Source organism: Lissotriton helveticus, chromosome 6 (genome assembly GCF_964261635.1).
Source record: "Lissotriton helveticus chromosome 6, aLisHel1.1, whole genome shotgun sequence".
Taxonomy (NCBI): domain Eukaryota; kingdom Metazoa; phylum Chordata; class Amphibia; order Caudata; family Salamandridae; genus Lissotriton; species Lissotriton helveticus.
The window spans coordinates 1,362,244,740-1,362,258,646 of record NC_136067.1 but is presented as its reverse complement, the minus strand read 5'-3'; the positions used below and the strand labels follow the sequence as shown (position 1 = coordinate 1,362,258,646).

At 48.4% G+C, this 13,907-nt stretch overlaps 1 protein-coding gene across 11 annotated transcripts in view; it reads left to right on the top strand.

The window, feature by feature from the left end:
* The window catches only part of LOC144763479 (E3 ubiquitin-protein ligase PHF7-like), a 1,848,469-nt gene extending 1,839,657 nt beyond the window's left edge, over nucleotides 1-8,812 (top strand). For all 11 annotated transcript variants that reach the window (XM_078649109.1, XM_078649099.1, XM_078649102.1 and 8 more), the window contains one exon: nucleotides 8,008-8,812. In XM_078649109.1, coding sequence (XP_078505235.1) covers nucleotides 8,008-8,309 — 302 coding nt within the window. In that variant the 3' untranslated portion in view covers nucleotides 8,310-8,812. The remainder of the gene's footprint in view (nucleotides 1-8,007) is intronic.
* The last annotated feature ends 5,095 nt before the right edge of the window (nucleotides 8,813-13,907 follow it).

Sequence of the window (13,907 nt, the reverse complement as noted above, 5' to 3'; positions counted from 1 at the left end):
ACAGTTCCCTGGGAGCGACATAACTAGGACACCAAGTCTTTCGGTATCTGAAGGACTGCCTGCTCAAGGCTTCATCCTTAAAAGACGTGTCCAGGTCTCCCAACGCCTGCTTTCAGTTTTCGATGCTTGGATCTCATCCTCAATCAGGAAAAATCGGTCCTGAAACCTTCTCACTACATCAGTTTCCTAGGTACATCAGTTTCCTAGGTATAACCCTGGCCACACGGTCAGCAAAGGTTTTCCCATCAGAGAGTGATAGTGTATCCTCCTGATTCCTCGCTCTCAACTACGAACGAGACCTCTACAAGAGGCGCTATCGAAGCAGTGGTTACAATCTACAGTGTCATCTTGCCACATAAAAGGGAATCCTCACATGGCCGGAGTCCTACAATGAGGAATATCCTCTCAAAAACTGTCCCAAGGCTTGTCACTCCTACTTCCGGCGGTTCCTCACGTCGTCACAAAATGCGGAAGGTAGTCTCCTATGGAGAAGACACTACATATCACTCTGCCTGAACGGCTGACGGTCTTCCTGGGCCTTCAAGTTTGCCTACCAAGAATAAGACGAACAGTGGGCTCACCGATGCGTTTAGCAGGCAGAAACCATTGTAACAGGGAGCTGGACCAACAAATCATTGGCCACGTCTTCTTCAGATAAAACACGCCGCAAATGGATCTAATTGCGACGTGAATGAAAGCCGAATGCCCACACTTCGGTAATTGGCTAGGGAATGCGTCTCCAACCGCATTGCGCAATGTCTTTGCGTAGGCCTTTCCACCATTCCCGATGCTCCCATCGTCCTCAAGACAAGGTTGGTGGAGCCTTGTATTCTGATTTTAATAGCCCCAATTGGGCCGAGGCGACATTGGTTCACAGAACTCCACCACCTATCCCTGTAGCCGCCGATCCACCGGCGGCAGTATCTATCTCTGCTTACTATGATCGATAATGCAGTTCGACATCAGGGTCTGAAGTCTCTCTGATTGGTCGCCTGACCCCTGAGTTCAGGGTTCCACAATCGGAATAATCCACGAGACTGAGTTCAGAGTTCCACAATCGGAATAATCCACAGGACTGTAGACATTCTTGCCGGAGCAAGTGCGGATAGCACATGAACATATTCCCGGAAAGGGAAGCGCTTTGTGTCTGCGGTGTCGACCGCAGCAATATGCTTTCTCCACATCACTGGTGCAAATATTGCCTTTTCTATCCATTGCAGAACACTTAGCAGTGCTATCTCGTTATAAAAGAATTCAAACGAGCCCATCGCTCTGGTCAAGCGGGTTGATTAAGCAAGTTCTGAAACGTTTATATAGATCTTTCCCGCCAGTAAGGATGTTGCCACCTCCTGGCATCTCAATGTGGTTCTTACCAAGCTCATGAAACATCCGTTCAACCAGTACACTGAGCTGACCCAAAGTATGTCTCGTGAAAAATCCCCACTAAGAGTCAGTGGGCTACAGGCGGTTTTCTATCCAGAAGAGTGAGCGAGCTCCAAGCTCTGTCCATTCAGGAACCATACATGCAGTTCAGGAATGCTAGCATGGTGCTGAGACCGAACCCAAAATTCATTCCAAAGGTGCCTTCAGACTTTCATCTCAATGAGCCAATAATCCTTCAAACTTTCTTTGCGAACCCTTCAACCGCAGCAGGAAGGGCTCTACATTCTTTAGATCTCAAAGATGTCTCAGGTTCTACTTAGATAAGTCTAAGACTTTCAGAAACTCTTCACAACTGTTCGTGGCATACAGCAGACCAAGAATGGGCCTCACGAAACAAAGCATCTCAAGATGGATCTCATCAACGATTGCATTCTGCCATGACCAGGCCGGACGGCCTTTGACTGATCAGGTCACTGCACATTCCACCAGGGCAATGTCCACGTCAGCAGCACTCTTCGCGGGGTTGTCAATCTTGGACATTGGCAGAGCGGCGACCTGGAAGTCACCGCACACTTTCTCCAGCCACTACTGCCTGGATATCGAACTTCAGAAGGATATGGCAGTGGGTCAAGCGGTGCTTCGCCATCTCTCTCAGTGAGGTGAGCCTTCCTACATCCCGCCATCCAGGTATGCACATTACTTGCTCTTGTGATACTATATGTGATGATATATGCATTGTCTAACATGACTGCAGAACTGATTTACATCACAAATGTGCACATCTCATTGCTAACTATTCTGATTCAGGCATGTGAATCCATGAAAGACACCCCTAATACTGGATAAGAAATGCGTTACTTACCTGTAACAGCAGTTATCCAGTATTGGTGTCTTTCATGGATTCACATGCAACCCTCCCGCCTCCCCGGGAAGGACTCACATCCCTCTCTGACAACATTACGCCTACCTAGCTGGGTGCGTACGAAAATCTGAGGGACTGAGGCTCCTCCCAGGAAGGTTCTAGAGGGAGGTCGGAGCTGATTGGCTGACTAGGAGAGTTTGGTCCTTTTTACATAAGGACTAAGAAAGGCTACTAAGGGGAGGCCCTTAGGCCTATTTTCTCTATGTATGTCTATAGGACATTACTTTTTTATGTACCGGAGGCTCCCGTCTCGACGACGGGGAATGATTCAGGCATGTGAATCCATGAAAGACACCAATACTGGATAACTGCTGTTACAGGTAAGTAACGCATTTCTTAGCTGAAAAAAATCACTTTTTTGCTCACATTTCTGTGTGGGATGGTTGTAGGATCACCAAGCTGACACAAATTTCCTACCACCCAGCGTTCTCCCAGGTCTCCCCAAAACAATAGTACCTCAATTGTGTGGGTGGGCATAGTTGCTGCAACAGGAAATGGCCCAAATTGTACTACGGAGAGTTCAAAATTACCTATAACAAAACTACCTGATTTTGGGGGGGCACCTGTGTATTGGGCCCCGGGCTCACCATCATCTAGGGAAACCTACCAAACCCACACATTTCTGAAAACTAGATACCCTGGGTAGTCCAATGAGGTATGGCATGCGTGGATCCCCCAAAGTTTCCCTACCCAGAATCCCCTGCCAACCTCAAATTATCTGAAAAAACTAATTTTCCACATATTTGTGTGTGGACTCACCGTGCCGGCACTAATGTCCTACCCCACAGCGTTCTCCATAGTGCCCCAAGTAAAATGATACCTGTCCAATGCAGAATTGGCTAAAAACGTATTTATTTTTAATGTAGCGCTCAGAATTCTTGGTGCTATACCAATAATCCCTATGTTTTGGGCTCTTCCCAGTCACAGGGACTTGCTCCACCCACACAAGTGAGGTATCATTTTATTCTGGAGACTGAGGGGAACGCTGTGGGATAGGACATTTGTGCAGGCACAGTGATTCCACCCAAAAACATGTGGGAAATGTGTTTTTTTCAGCTAAATTTGAGGTTTGCAGGGCATTCTGGGTAAGAAAATGTAGGGGGATCCACGCGATCCATACCTCGTTGGACTCCTCCAGGTGTCTAGTTTTCCAAAATGTGTGGGTTTGGTAGTTTCCCAAGATGGCTACTGAGCCCGGGGGCTAAAAACCCAGGTGACCCCCCTTGCAAAACCAGGTTGTTTTGTGATAGGTAATTTTGATGTCTCCCCAATATATTTTGGGCCCTTGCCTGTAGCGGGTACATGACCCACCCATGCAAGTGAGGTATCATTTGTATCGGGAGACCTGGAGGAATGCTGAGTGGTAGGAAATTTGTGGATCCATGCAGTTTCCAGCACTTTCCCACAGACAAATTTGAGAAAAAAGTCATTTTTTCAGCTAAAGTGGAGGTTTGCAGAGCATTCTGGGTAGAAAAATGTTGGGGGATCCACACAAGCCATACCTTGCTGGACTCCCCCAGGTGTCCAGTTTTCAGAAATGTGTGGGTTTGGTAGGTTTCCCAAGATGGCCGCTGAGCTCGGGCCAAAATCCCAAGTGACTCCCCTTGCAAAACCAGGTTGTTTTGTTACAGGTAATTTTTATGTCTCCTCAATACATTTTGGGCCCTTGCCTGTCGCGGGTACATGACCCACCCACGTGAGTGCAGTACCATTTTTATTGGTAGACGTGGGGGAACGCTGGGTAGTAGGACATTTGTGGATCTAAGCAGATTCCAGAACTTTCCCACACAGAAATTTGAGAAAAAAGATAATGTTTTCAGCTAAAGTGGAGGTTTGCAGTGGATTCTGGGTAGGGAAATGTTGGGGGACCCACGCAAGCCATACTTTGGTGGACTCCCCCGGTTTTCCAGTTTTCAGTAATGTGTGGGTTTGATAGGTTTCCCTAGATGGCCGCCGAGCCCGGGGCCAAAATCTCATGAGACTCCCCTTGCAAAACCAGATTGTTTTGTGATAGGTAATTTTGATGTCGCCTCAATAGGTTTTGAGCCCTTGCCTGTCGCGGGTACTTGACCCACCCACACAAGTGAAGTACCATTTTTCTCGGAAGACTTTGGGGAATGTGGGGAGGGTGGAATTGTGTGGATCCACGCAGAATTCCAAAACTTTCCACCACAGAAACAGATTTTGAGGTTTGCAAGGGATTCAGGGTAACGGAGCTGGTGAGAGCCAGACAAGTCATCCCATCCTGGATTCTCCTGGGTGTTTAGTTCAAAACAATGTATAGGTTTGCTAGGTTTCCCTATGAGTCAGCAGAGCTAGGGTTCAAAATCTACAGCTAGGCACTTTGCAAAACAATGGTCAGTTTTCACTGAGAAAATGTGGTGTGTCCACGTTGTATTTTGGGTCGTTTCCTGTCGCGGGCACTAGGCCTACCCACACAAGTGAGGTACCATTTTTCTCTGAAGTATTTGGGAAATGCTGGGTGGGTGAAATTGTGTGGATCCAGGCAGATCCCAGAACTTTCCATCACAGAAATGTGAGGTAAATGTGTTTTTTTAACTAAGTTTGAGGTTTGCAAGGGATTCTGGGTAACAGAACCTGGTGAGTGGCACACAAGTCACCCCATACTAGATTTCCCATGGTGTCTAGTTTTAAAAAATGTACAGGTTTGCTAGGTTTCCCAATGTGCCAGCTGCGCTAGGGCCCAAAATCCACAGGTATGCACATTGGTAAAAAAAAGTCTGTGCCTAGTGGGTTTCCTGCCGCCCTGGGGGGAATCGGCGGGTGGCGGGTTGCCCAGATATGCCAAGGGGGGCAGAAAGGCTGTGGCTATTTTATTGGGGGGTGGGGGCATTGGTATGCCCATTCTGGCCAGACCGCACCCCCAAGCATTAAAGTCAGCATAATTACTGGTTCCTAGTGGGCTTTCTATCCCCCGGTGGTGGCAGAAAGACTGGAATTTTGCTGGGGGAAAATTGGGGGGAAGGGGGTTTGCCCCGATATGCCACCTAGGGGTGCAGAAAGACTGTGGATAATTTTTTGGGGGGTGGGGGCATTTTCATGCCCATTTTGGGCAGTTTCCACCCCTCATTGATTACAAAAAAAATCCCTGGTTTCTAGTGGGTTTTCTGCCCTCCAAGGGGGGCGGAAATACTAGAATTTGTGTGGGGGTGGCGGCATTGGCATACCCATTTTGAACAGCCCCCACCCTCACTTCAAATTGGCAAAAAAATCCCTGGCATCTAGTGGGCTTTTTGCACCCGCCCCCATCTGCCTCCCAGGGGAGCAGACATGCTGTTATTTTTGCGGGGGTGGGGGCATAGACAGGCCCGTTTTGGGAAGCCCCCCCCCAAATGGACTTGACCAAAAAAGCCCTGGTTTCTAGTGGGCTTTCAGCCTTCCCCCCCCCCCCCCAGGGGGGGGAATGCCCCCACCCCACAATTTTTGTGGGGTGGGGGCATTAGCATGTCTGTTTTGGGCAGCCTGCACCCTAATTCAAATTGCCCCAAAAAAAATCCCTGGCGTCTTGTGGGCTTTTTGCATGCCCCAGGGGGGCAGATTGGGAGCTACTACTCCCTTCCGCGCCCTAGGGTGGGGCAGAAAGACTGTAATTTTGGCAGCGGTGAAGGCATTGGCATGCTCGTTTTGGACAGCCCCCACCCTAATTGAAATTGCCAAAAAAGAATCCCTGGCGTCTAGTGGGCTTTCTACCCCCTGGGGGGCAGGTTGGGGGCTACTGCCCCCAACTGCCCCCCAGGGGGGCCAAAATGACTGAATATAGCCAATTATATTGGGGGGAGCAAAGGCCCTTGCCCAAGGGGCTGCTCTCCTCTCCCTGAAGCCTAGTGGGTGGATCCAAGCTTGGGAATTGCCCTCCTGGAAAGGGGAGATTCTCCCCTTTCCAACGATACCTCTACTGACTTTCTAGGTGCTCAGGGGCTGAGATAGCCCCCTGAGCAATGTAGAAAGCAAAACTGAAAGGAGCCTCTTGGCTCATTTCAGTTTCTGTTTCACTGAAATGACATCAGCGCGACGTGTGCGCTGATCGTTATCTCAGGGAAACCAGGTGGGGGCCTCGGGAGCTGGGGAAACTGTTCCCTAGCTTCCGAGGCTGTTGTGGGGTAAAGGGAATCTCTCTGGTGCCCGCACCAGAGGGATTCCTTATATCAAGGCGTCAGACCAGTGGGAGTCGCCCAACGCACATGAGCACTTATGCGTTGGACGGCTCCCGCACATCCAAAGCATAGAAGGGTTAACTGTCTTTAACGACCAGTAGATGTTTATAAAGTACAAGAATTGCTTTCTGCTGAGTGACTTTCTTTTTTTTATTTTTCTGGACACTGCCTCTATTTAACTTTCTTGATAGATAACGACCAGCAGAGGTCAGTAAAATATCAGAATCACTTTACAATTCTCTAAATTCCAGTGCATAGAAAATGACTCCCACAAGCACCCGTAGACAATAATATTTTTTTCAAATCCTGTATTTTCAGTGATATGACCACCGAAGGCCCTGATTTTATATTAAACACAGAGCTTTGGACTATACCATTTCCCGCTTAAAGGCAATATTTCTCTCCATGTGTTCCAGCGTGTCACGCAGTTTGGTGCTTACTTTCCCTCCATGTTAAAGAACAGTAGATGTTTCAGCACCCAGGCTAATGTGCTGCATAGCTGAATGCATATAAGGCCCCAAAGGCGGACCGATTGCATTGCAAATGCTTGTTACTTTTACTGTATACCTTTTAAAACCCTAATAAAAATTATTTGAAAAGTTAAGTGTAATATCTTGATGTGCGCCATATGTTTTGTTAAGATGTATTTTCTTTACATTTTGTATTTTTATTAGAGAAAAAGTGGTCATAAGAAAGGACTCACACGACAATAGGATGTTTAATTTGTTAGCGTACTTATTATTCTGGGTGGTTGATATTCAACATTTCTTGGCTTGTGTATATGAAAAAAAGTAAAACGTATGGTTCAAAGCAGTTAATCGCGACATGGTGAAAAACGTCCACATGTCGATAACTGACAACCATCTTTGATGATTGAGGGTTCTTCACTTTGCGACTTTCAAAAATGGGTATTTGACATGACAGTGAACTCACTTTAGTATCAGGTGTGTTTCCTGTGACAATGGCAATACTTTTTGCAAGGATTGCCTAAGTGAGCATGAGTTGCACCGACCCCAGAGGTCTGATTTGACATCATAACAGAGGACCATGTAGAACAGGGCTAGAAAGTACTGCAGGGTATCCTCTGTGCATGTTTTACCCCTGACAAAAATACTTTAGAGAATTAAATAATAGGCTTGTAGCAGCAGTGCTTCTTTCCCCTGCAATGCAGGACATGAAATGAGGGCCTCAGTCATCTACATTCCTCATTTGACCAAGAAAAGTGATTTCACTCAATTCATACCATCCCCTTCTTGAAGATCCCTAAACTTACTCGAGCTTAAACCGTAGTTAAAGTTTCATGGGTAGCATGTATTATAGGAAAGTTTAACGCACCCATCTCAATTCTAGCCAAATACCCCGTTTACCAAATACTTTTCCTGTATGCATCTTATACAGACAAAGTTTTGGAAGATGACGTCAAAAGGCCCAAACATTTAAATAGTCTGTTACATCTGTGCAAATGGCCCTTGCATTAGCCTCTTTATTCCCGAATGCCGTGGGTAATGAGCTTTTTTTTCTTTGTAGGTACTTCAGGCCGAAAAGCGTCATTTAGGGCAACCATGAACCCCAACATTCGGAGAACTTTTCAGAGGATTTTAAGGAGCAGCAACGAATCCAGCAACAACACCAGTCAATCAGGAAGCAGTTTCAGACCAGTAGTATCAATCAACAACAGCCAAATGCGATTTTTTAGTCGAAACAGAAGTGGTACACACAATGCAGATGAAATAACCAGTTTGCAGAGGTTAAGAGGGTGCCATCAGGTCCAGACTAGAAGAACAAGAAGAGAACATCTGACTTCAGCAAAGGGGAAACATCTGTGTTAAGCGGGGAGGGGACGAAAGGGGTAGACAGGAGACAAAGGCTCACTTAGCAAGTAACCACTAGCGCAAGGCACCATAATTACATCCCCATCTCTCTGAAAACATCTCTTTGCAGGATTCGTTAGCCTTTACAAGAATTCTGTGTAAGAAAATTGTGTGTGTTTAGTACTTAAGAAAACCTCCGAAAGGTAAATAAATAAATGCTTGGTGCTTGTTGTAGACGAAATTAGTTTTCACGGTTGCTATCGGTGTTTTTTTGCTCAACGTTTCTGTAAATTTATTAGAAGGCTGACTTGAATGTATGTGACTAATGTAAAGATTCATTTGAAAACAACCCAAGACTGTGTATGATCTACAAGCAGACAACACCTGAGTCGGCCAAGTACCGACCACTCTTCTTTGGCCAAATGTATTACAGGGTTTATTACATTGTTGTTTTGTTTACGTAAAACAGTTCCATACAAATACATGTTTGCTGGACGTGAAATAAAATAATCTACACTGTAGTAGGAACATGTTTTCGTTGTTAGTTTTTACGTGGTTACTCTCAGGTTTGTCATACACTTATGCGTTATGTAAGCAGCAAGTTTTTAGCTCTGATGTATAACCATGTGTATTCTGAGCACGACTTGCCACTACAACTGCAAGACAATGTACATAACTCACAGCATGTGGGTGCCATTGAAGTATGATAAACTTCCGTTCTAATAGCAGTCTAAAAACCGAGTTTAAAAAACAACATTAAAGCAATGTTCACATCAGAATGAAACTACAACCCAAGTATCGATGTTGTTGCGGTAACACTATTTGCTTTACAGGTTCTCCACGGCATACCGTGTATGTGTCTTCTTTATCTGGTACCCAGCATTCATCATTTCCTTCACATTCCTTTTTGCTGCAGCTCGGAAAAGACAGGAAAGTGAGGTTTCTGTTCAACCTCTGAAAGGAATTTGTGAATAATTTTTATATGTGCACGTTTTATTGATTTGTTTTTGTACCTAAGTGGTTTGGTTGATTTTTTTTTGGGTTGTGTGAAAAATGGAGTGTAGACCAGGTTGATGCTTTTTTTCTATGCAATATCGTTTGCATGGCGCATGGTGTAAAAAGTTATATGTGAAAGAGACTATTAGTTGTAGATTCCTTACCTTAGAATTACCCCAGGTGTCAGACTGGATCAGGAAAATTTTTCTTCAGAAGCACAGAAGCACCCCTGCGTGTCGGTAGGTGGCGTTGGTTGACTCTGTGTTCGTCGTTGGTGTCGTGATCACCGGAATAACGTTGCAGTATCTACTTAGATGCTGCGCTGGCACCAGTTCTTTCTTTTTCTGTGCAAGCCAGTGCAGATCCGGAGAGAGTGGTACCCTTAGTCAATTTTTGACAAAAGTTTTTTCGACTTTTCTCAACATGTTTTCAAGTCGTTCGACTCCTGGTGCACGTAGGGATGTCCCATCGGCGTTCTGGCTTCCTGTCACAAATTGATGTAGGTCATGGACCTCCATCTCGTGTGCCTTTGGTGTCTGAAGCTTAACCACGACTGTCAGGCCATCAACCTGAAGTCTTTGCGGGAGCGGTCCAGAAAACTTCTAGAGGCAGTCAGCTCCATGGCGTTCGTGGTCCCGGTCCAGAGGGAGGTCGCGGGACCGGTCGCGGAGTCACCACCATCAATCATCTTCGAAGTCCTCATCTTTGGGCAAGAAGAAGGCGAAGAAGCACCGTCGCTCTCACCTTCTCCCTTTCTGTCTGCCAAGGCAACGCGGCACGCGGAAAGTCCTCATCCTTCGGCTCCGCTCACTGAGCCTGCTGGGACAGCTCTGAGCTTCCCTCCCTTACCGGGAGCCAGAGCGTCCCCTGCCCAGTTTTGTGCTTTTTACTAAGCCCTTCAGTCCATCTTTGGGCAGCCTGACTCCGCCGTCGTGCCTTCAGACCCGCGGACTCGGTTGGCGGTTCTAGGCCTTCGATGCCGGCGGCTCCGGCCCTGAAGCTGCAGGGCCCTCAGGCATCCAGGCCTGGATCAGGATCGGCAACGGTTGACCTTACAGCACCTCCCTCGGGGCTGATTGCTCTAATGATGCCTCCGCCGCCTCTGACGCCGGTAGTGTCCCCGGCCGGCGTCGACCCCGGCCTCCCCCTTGACTTGAACACAGAGCCGGACCGGCATCGACCGAAGCCAGTACTGAATGGTACTTTTGTACCACTGTTCTATCCTGGCATTCCCTTACACCCTGAGTGGCAGCTAGAGGAGAGTGAGGAGGATTGGGAAGGACCCTCTGGCAGACCAGCTAGAAGAGCTGGAGAAAGAAGTTGGGTTATGCTAGTGGTTTGGACACTTCCCCAGTCCCTGGTATGCTTTCTCCCCCTAGTGTGGCCACAGAGGAGGGAGTCTCCTATGCTGTGGTGTTGCGTAGGGCGGCTGAGGCCTTGGCCTTGAGCTTCCTACATTGGCAGTCAGGACTAACCTCCTGAATGAGGTGCTTCAGCCGGCAGCGGCCTCTCCGGAGCCCCTGCTGCCGTTCAATGGGGCCCTCACTGACATCCTTCTGGGCACTTGCTCCAAACCCAGCACAGGGGCTCCTGTGGATAGGATGATTGCCCTACACCAAAGCCAACCCTGGGTGACCCAATTTTCCTCTCCCAACACCCTACCCCCGAGAGCTTGGTGGTCCAAGCCTCAACATCCAAAGGCGCATTCCCTATTGCTCCCCCAGATAGGGAATCCAAGAAGCTAGACTATCTTGGGAAGAAGATGATTTCTTCTGCCAGCTTAGGAATGCAGTCAGTGAACACCGCATGTCTCTTGGGCCGCAACACCGACTCTTTGCAGGACACGGTTGCGCAAGTGCTGCCACAGTGCCCGTTCGATGCCTGGACTGCACTCTCCTGTGCAGTTGCAGAGAGCAGAGACGCATCGAAGTTCGCCATTTGATGTGGGAGGGATACTGCCGACTCTCTAGGTAGAACAATCTCCACGCTAGTAGCCTTGAGACGCTTGGCTGAGGTCCACTGTTTTTTCCGGGGATGTCCAATCAACCCTTTTGGAGACGCCCTGTTTGGCGACAAGGCGGACAATGCGCTCAAGCGCTTCAAGGACTCTCGGGCTACGGCCAAATCCTTGGGCCTCACTGCCATAGCCTTTTGTGGCTAAGGAAGGGGTGACCCACCTCGTCCCACCCAGGGCCACATGCGTGGCCACAGGCTTGGGTCTGGGGGCCAGTGGGCAGGCTAGTCCACCAGTGCCCCCTCTGCATCAGCCTCTAAGCCTTCCTAATCCGACCTTTCGGAGACATCAGTTGCCAGTGGGTAGCAGGATTCGCCATCACCTTCACCACTGGCACATCATCGCATTGGACAGGTAGGTTTTGCAGATCGTCCGAAGGGGCTACTCCCTCCCCTTTGAGACTACCCCTCCCCCATGCCACCGACACTCCATCGCATGTCGTAGGATCACTTGGCTCTTTTCCGTCAGAATGTTACAGCTTTCTTGGCCAAGGGAGCCATCGAGCTAGTCCCTGTGCCAGAAGTAGGTTGTGATGTTATTCTCACTACTTTCTCGTGCCAAAGAAGGACAAAGGCCCGCGTCCTAGCTTGGATCTCGGGGACATCAACCGCTTCCTCTGGCAGGAGAAGTTCAAAATATTGACATTGGCTCAGGTCTTGTCTGCCCTCGACCTTGGAGACTGCATGCTAGCGTTGAACTTTCAGGACGCGCATTTTCACATCCCCGTCCGGCCGGCCCATAGGCGTTACCTGCGGTGGACGGTAGACCACAAGCATTTTCAGTTTACCGGGCTCCCTTTTGGCCTTACCAGCGCCCCTCGGGTGTTCACGAAAGTGATTGCGGTGGTTGCAGCTCATCTGTGCATATCAGGGGTTCCAGTTTTCCCCTATCTCGACAACTGGCTGTTGAAGGCGTGTTCGCCCCAGGCTGTCGTCTTCCACCTCCAGACTACGGTGGACCACCAGCACTCCCTGGGGTTCACTATCAACGTGCCGAAGTCACAACTGATTCCCTCTCAGAAGCTCCTTTTCATCAGAGCAGTTCTGGATACAGCAGTTTCAGGTCTATCCTCCTGAGCAGCGAGTCCAGGATATTCAGGCTATGATACCGATGTTTCAGCCTCCATTGCAGATTTCGGTGAGAATGCCCCTGAGGCTGCTGAGCCTCAAGGCTTTCTGCATCCCGCTGGTGGACCATGCCAGGTAACGTATGCAGGCTCTGCAATAGGACCTGAAGTTTCAGTGGGCGCAGCATCAGGGGAATCTTTCCGATTGCGTCCAGATCTCGGAGGGCACTGCACACCAATTGCAGTGGTGGCTAACAAACCAGGATTGGGTCGACAGCAGATCCCTCTCCCTTCCCCAACCCGAGTTCACAGTGGTGACAAATGCGTCACTCTTGGGGTGTGACGGCCACATGGGGGAGGAGGAGATCAAGAAGCCTCTGGTCTCCAGCGGAGTCCGGGTTCCACATCAATCTTCTGGAGCTCCGGGCGGTTCATCTTGGACTCAAGGCAATCCTTTGCTCTGTCAAAGGAAGGGTAGTGGAGGTGTTCACAGACAACACCACCGCCATGTGTTATTACAACAAACAGGACGGGGTTGTGGACCCATTGTCTGGAGACTCTTTGCCTTTGGACATGGCTGGAACATCAGGGCATATCCCTGGTGGTTCAACACATGGCAGGTTTCCTGAACGCCAGGGCGGACAAACTCAGCCGTTAGTGCATGATGGATCACAAATGGCGTCTTCACTCGGAGGTGGTGCACTGTCTCTTTCAGCAGTGGGAAGAGCCTTGGATAGCTCTGTTCAACATTGAAGAGAACGCGCAATGTCAGCAGTTCTGTGCGTTGGAATTTCCAAGGCGGCTCTCGCTTGGTGACGCTTTTCGTTGCAGGTGGAATTGCGGTCTTCTATATGCCTTTCCGCCTTATGTTATGTTAAGTTAATTTCTATAACACACGACTCACCCGGGGGCATCTCGGCGCTCGCCTAGAAATTTGACCTGGGAGCTGGAAGTCGGAACAGAGTTAGAACATGAATGCTTTTAGTTGTTTACTAAAGGTGCTGTATATGGAAATTTTGCGTAGGGGCAACTGTAGTTTATTCCAGTATCTTGGGGACAGATACAAAAAAGCTTTTCCCCCAGTGCGACTCAAACGTATACGAGGCACCTGTAGAAGGCCTGGAGTACTGGATCTGAGATTTCTGTTCGGTATATGTTTTGTGAGTCTCTTTTGTAGATAGTAGGGGCCTCTGCCATTCAGCACATTGTAAGTGAAACAGCAAATTTTGAAAAATGATCTCTTCCTTACAGGTAACCAATGCAGCTCTATCAGCAAGGGAGCAGAGGGGGAGCCTGCTGGGTGGGTCAGTATCATTTTGGCCGCCTTGTTCTGAATCACTTGTAATTTAGTAAGCACAGTCTCTCCCACTTCTGCCAACAGAGCATTACCATAGTCTAATCGGCTGATGACCATGGCTTGAACTAAGGTTCTGTGGTGAATAGTGGGCATGTAGGGAAGAATTTTGCGGAGTAGACACAAACTATAGTAGCAGGACCTAGTAGTGGCAGCAATGTGGTCTTTCATGGTTAATGACTGATC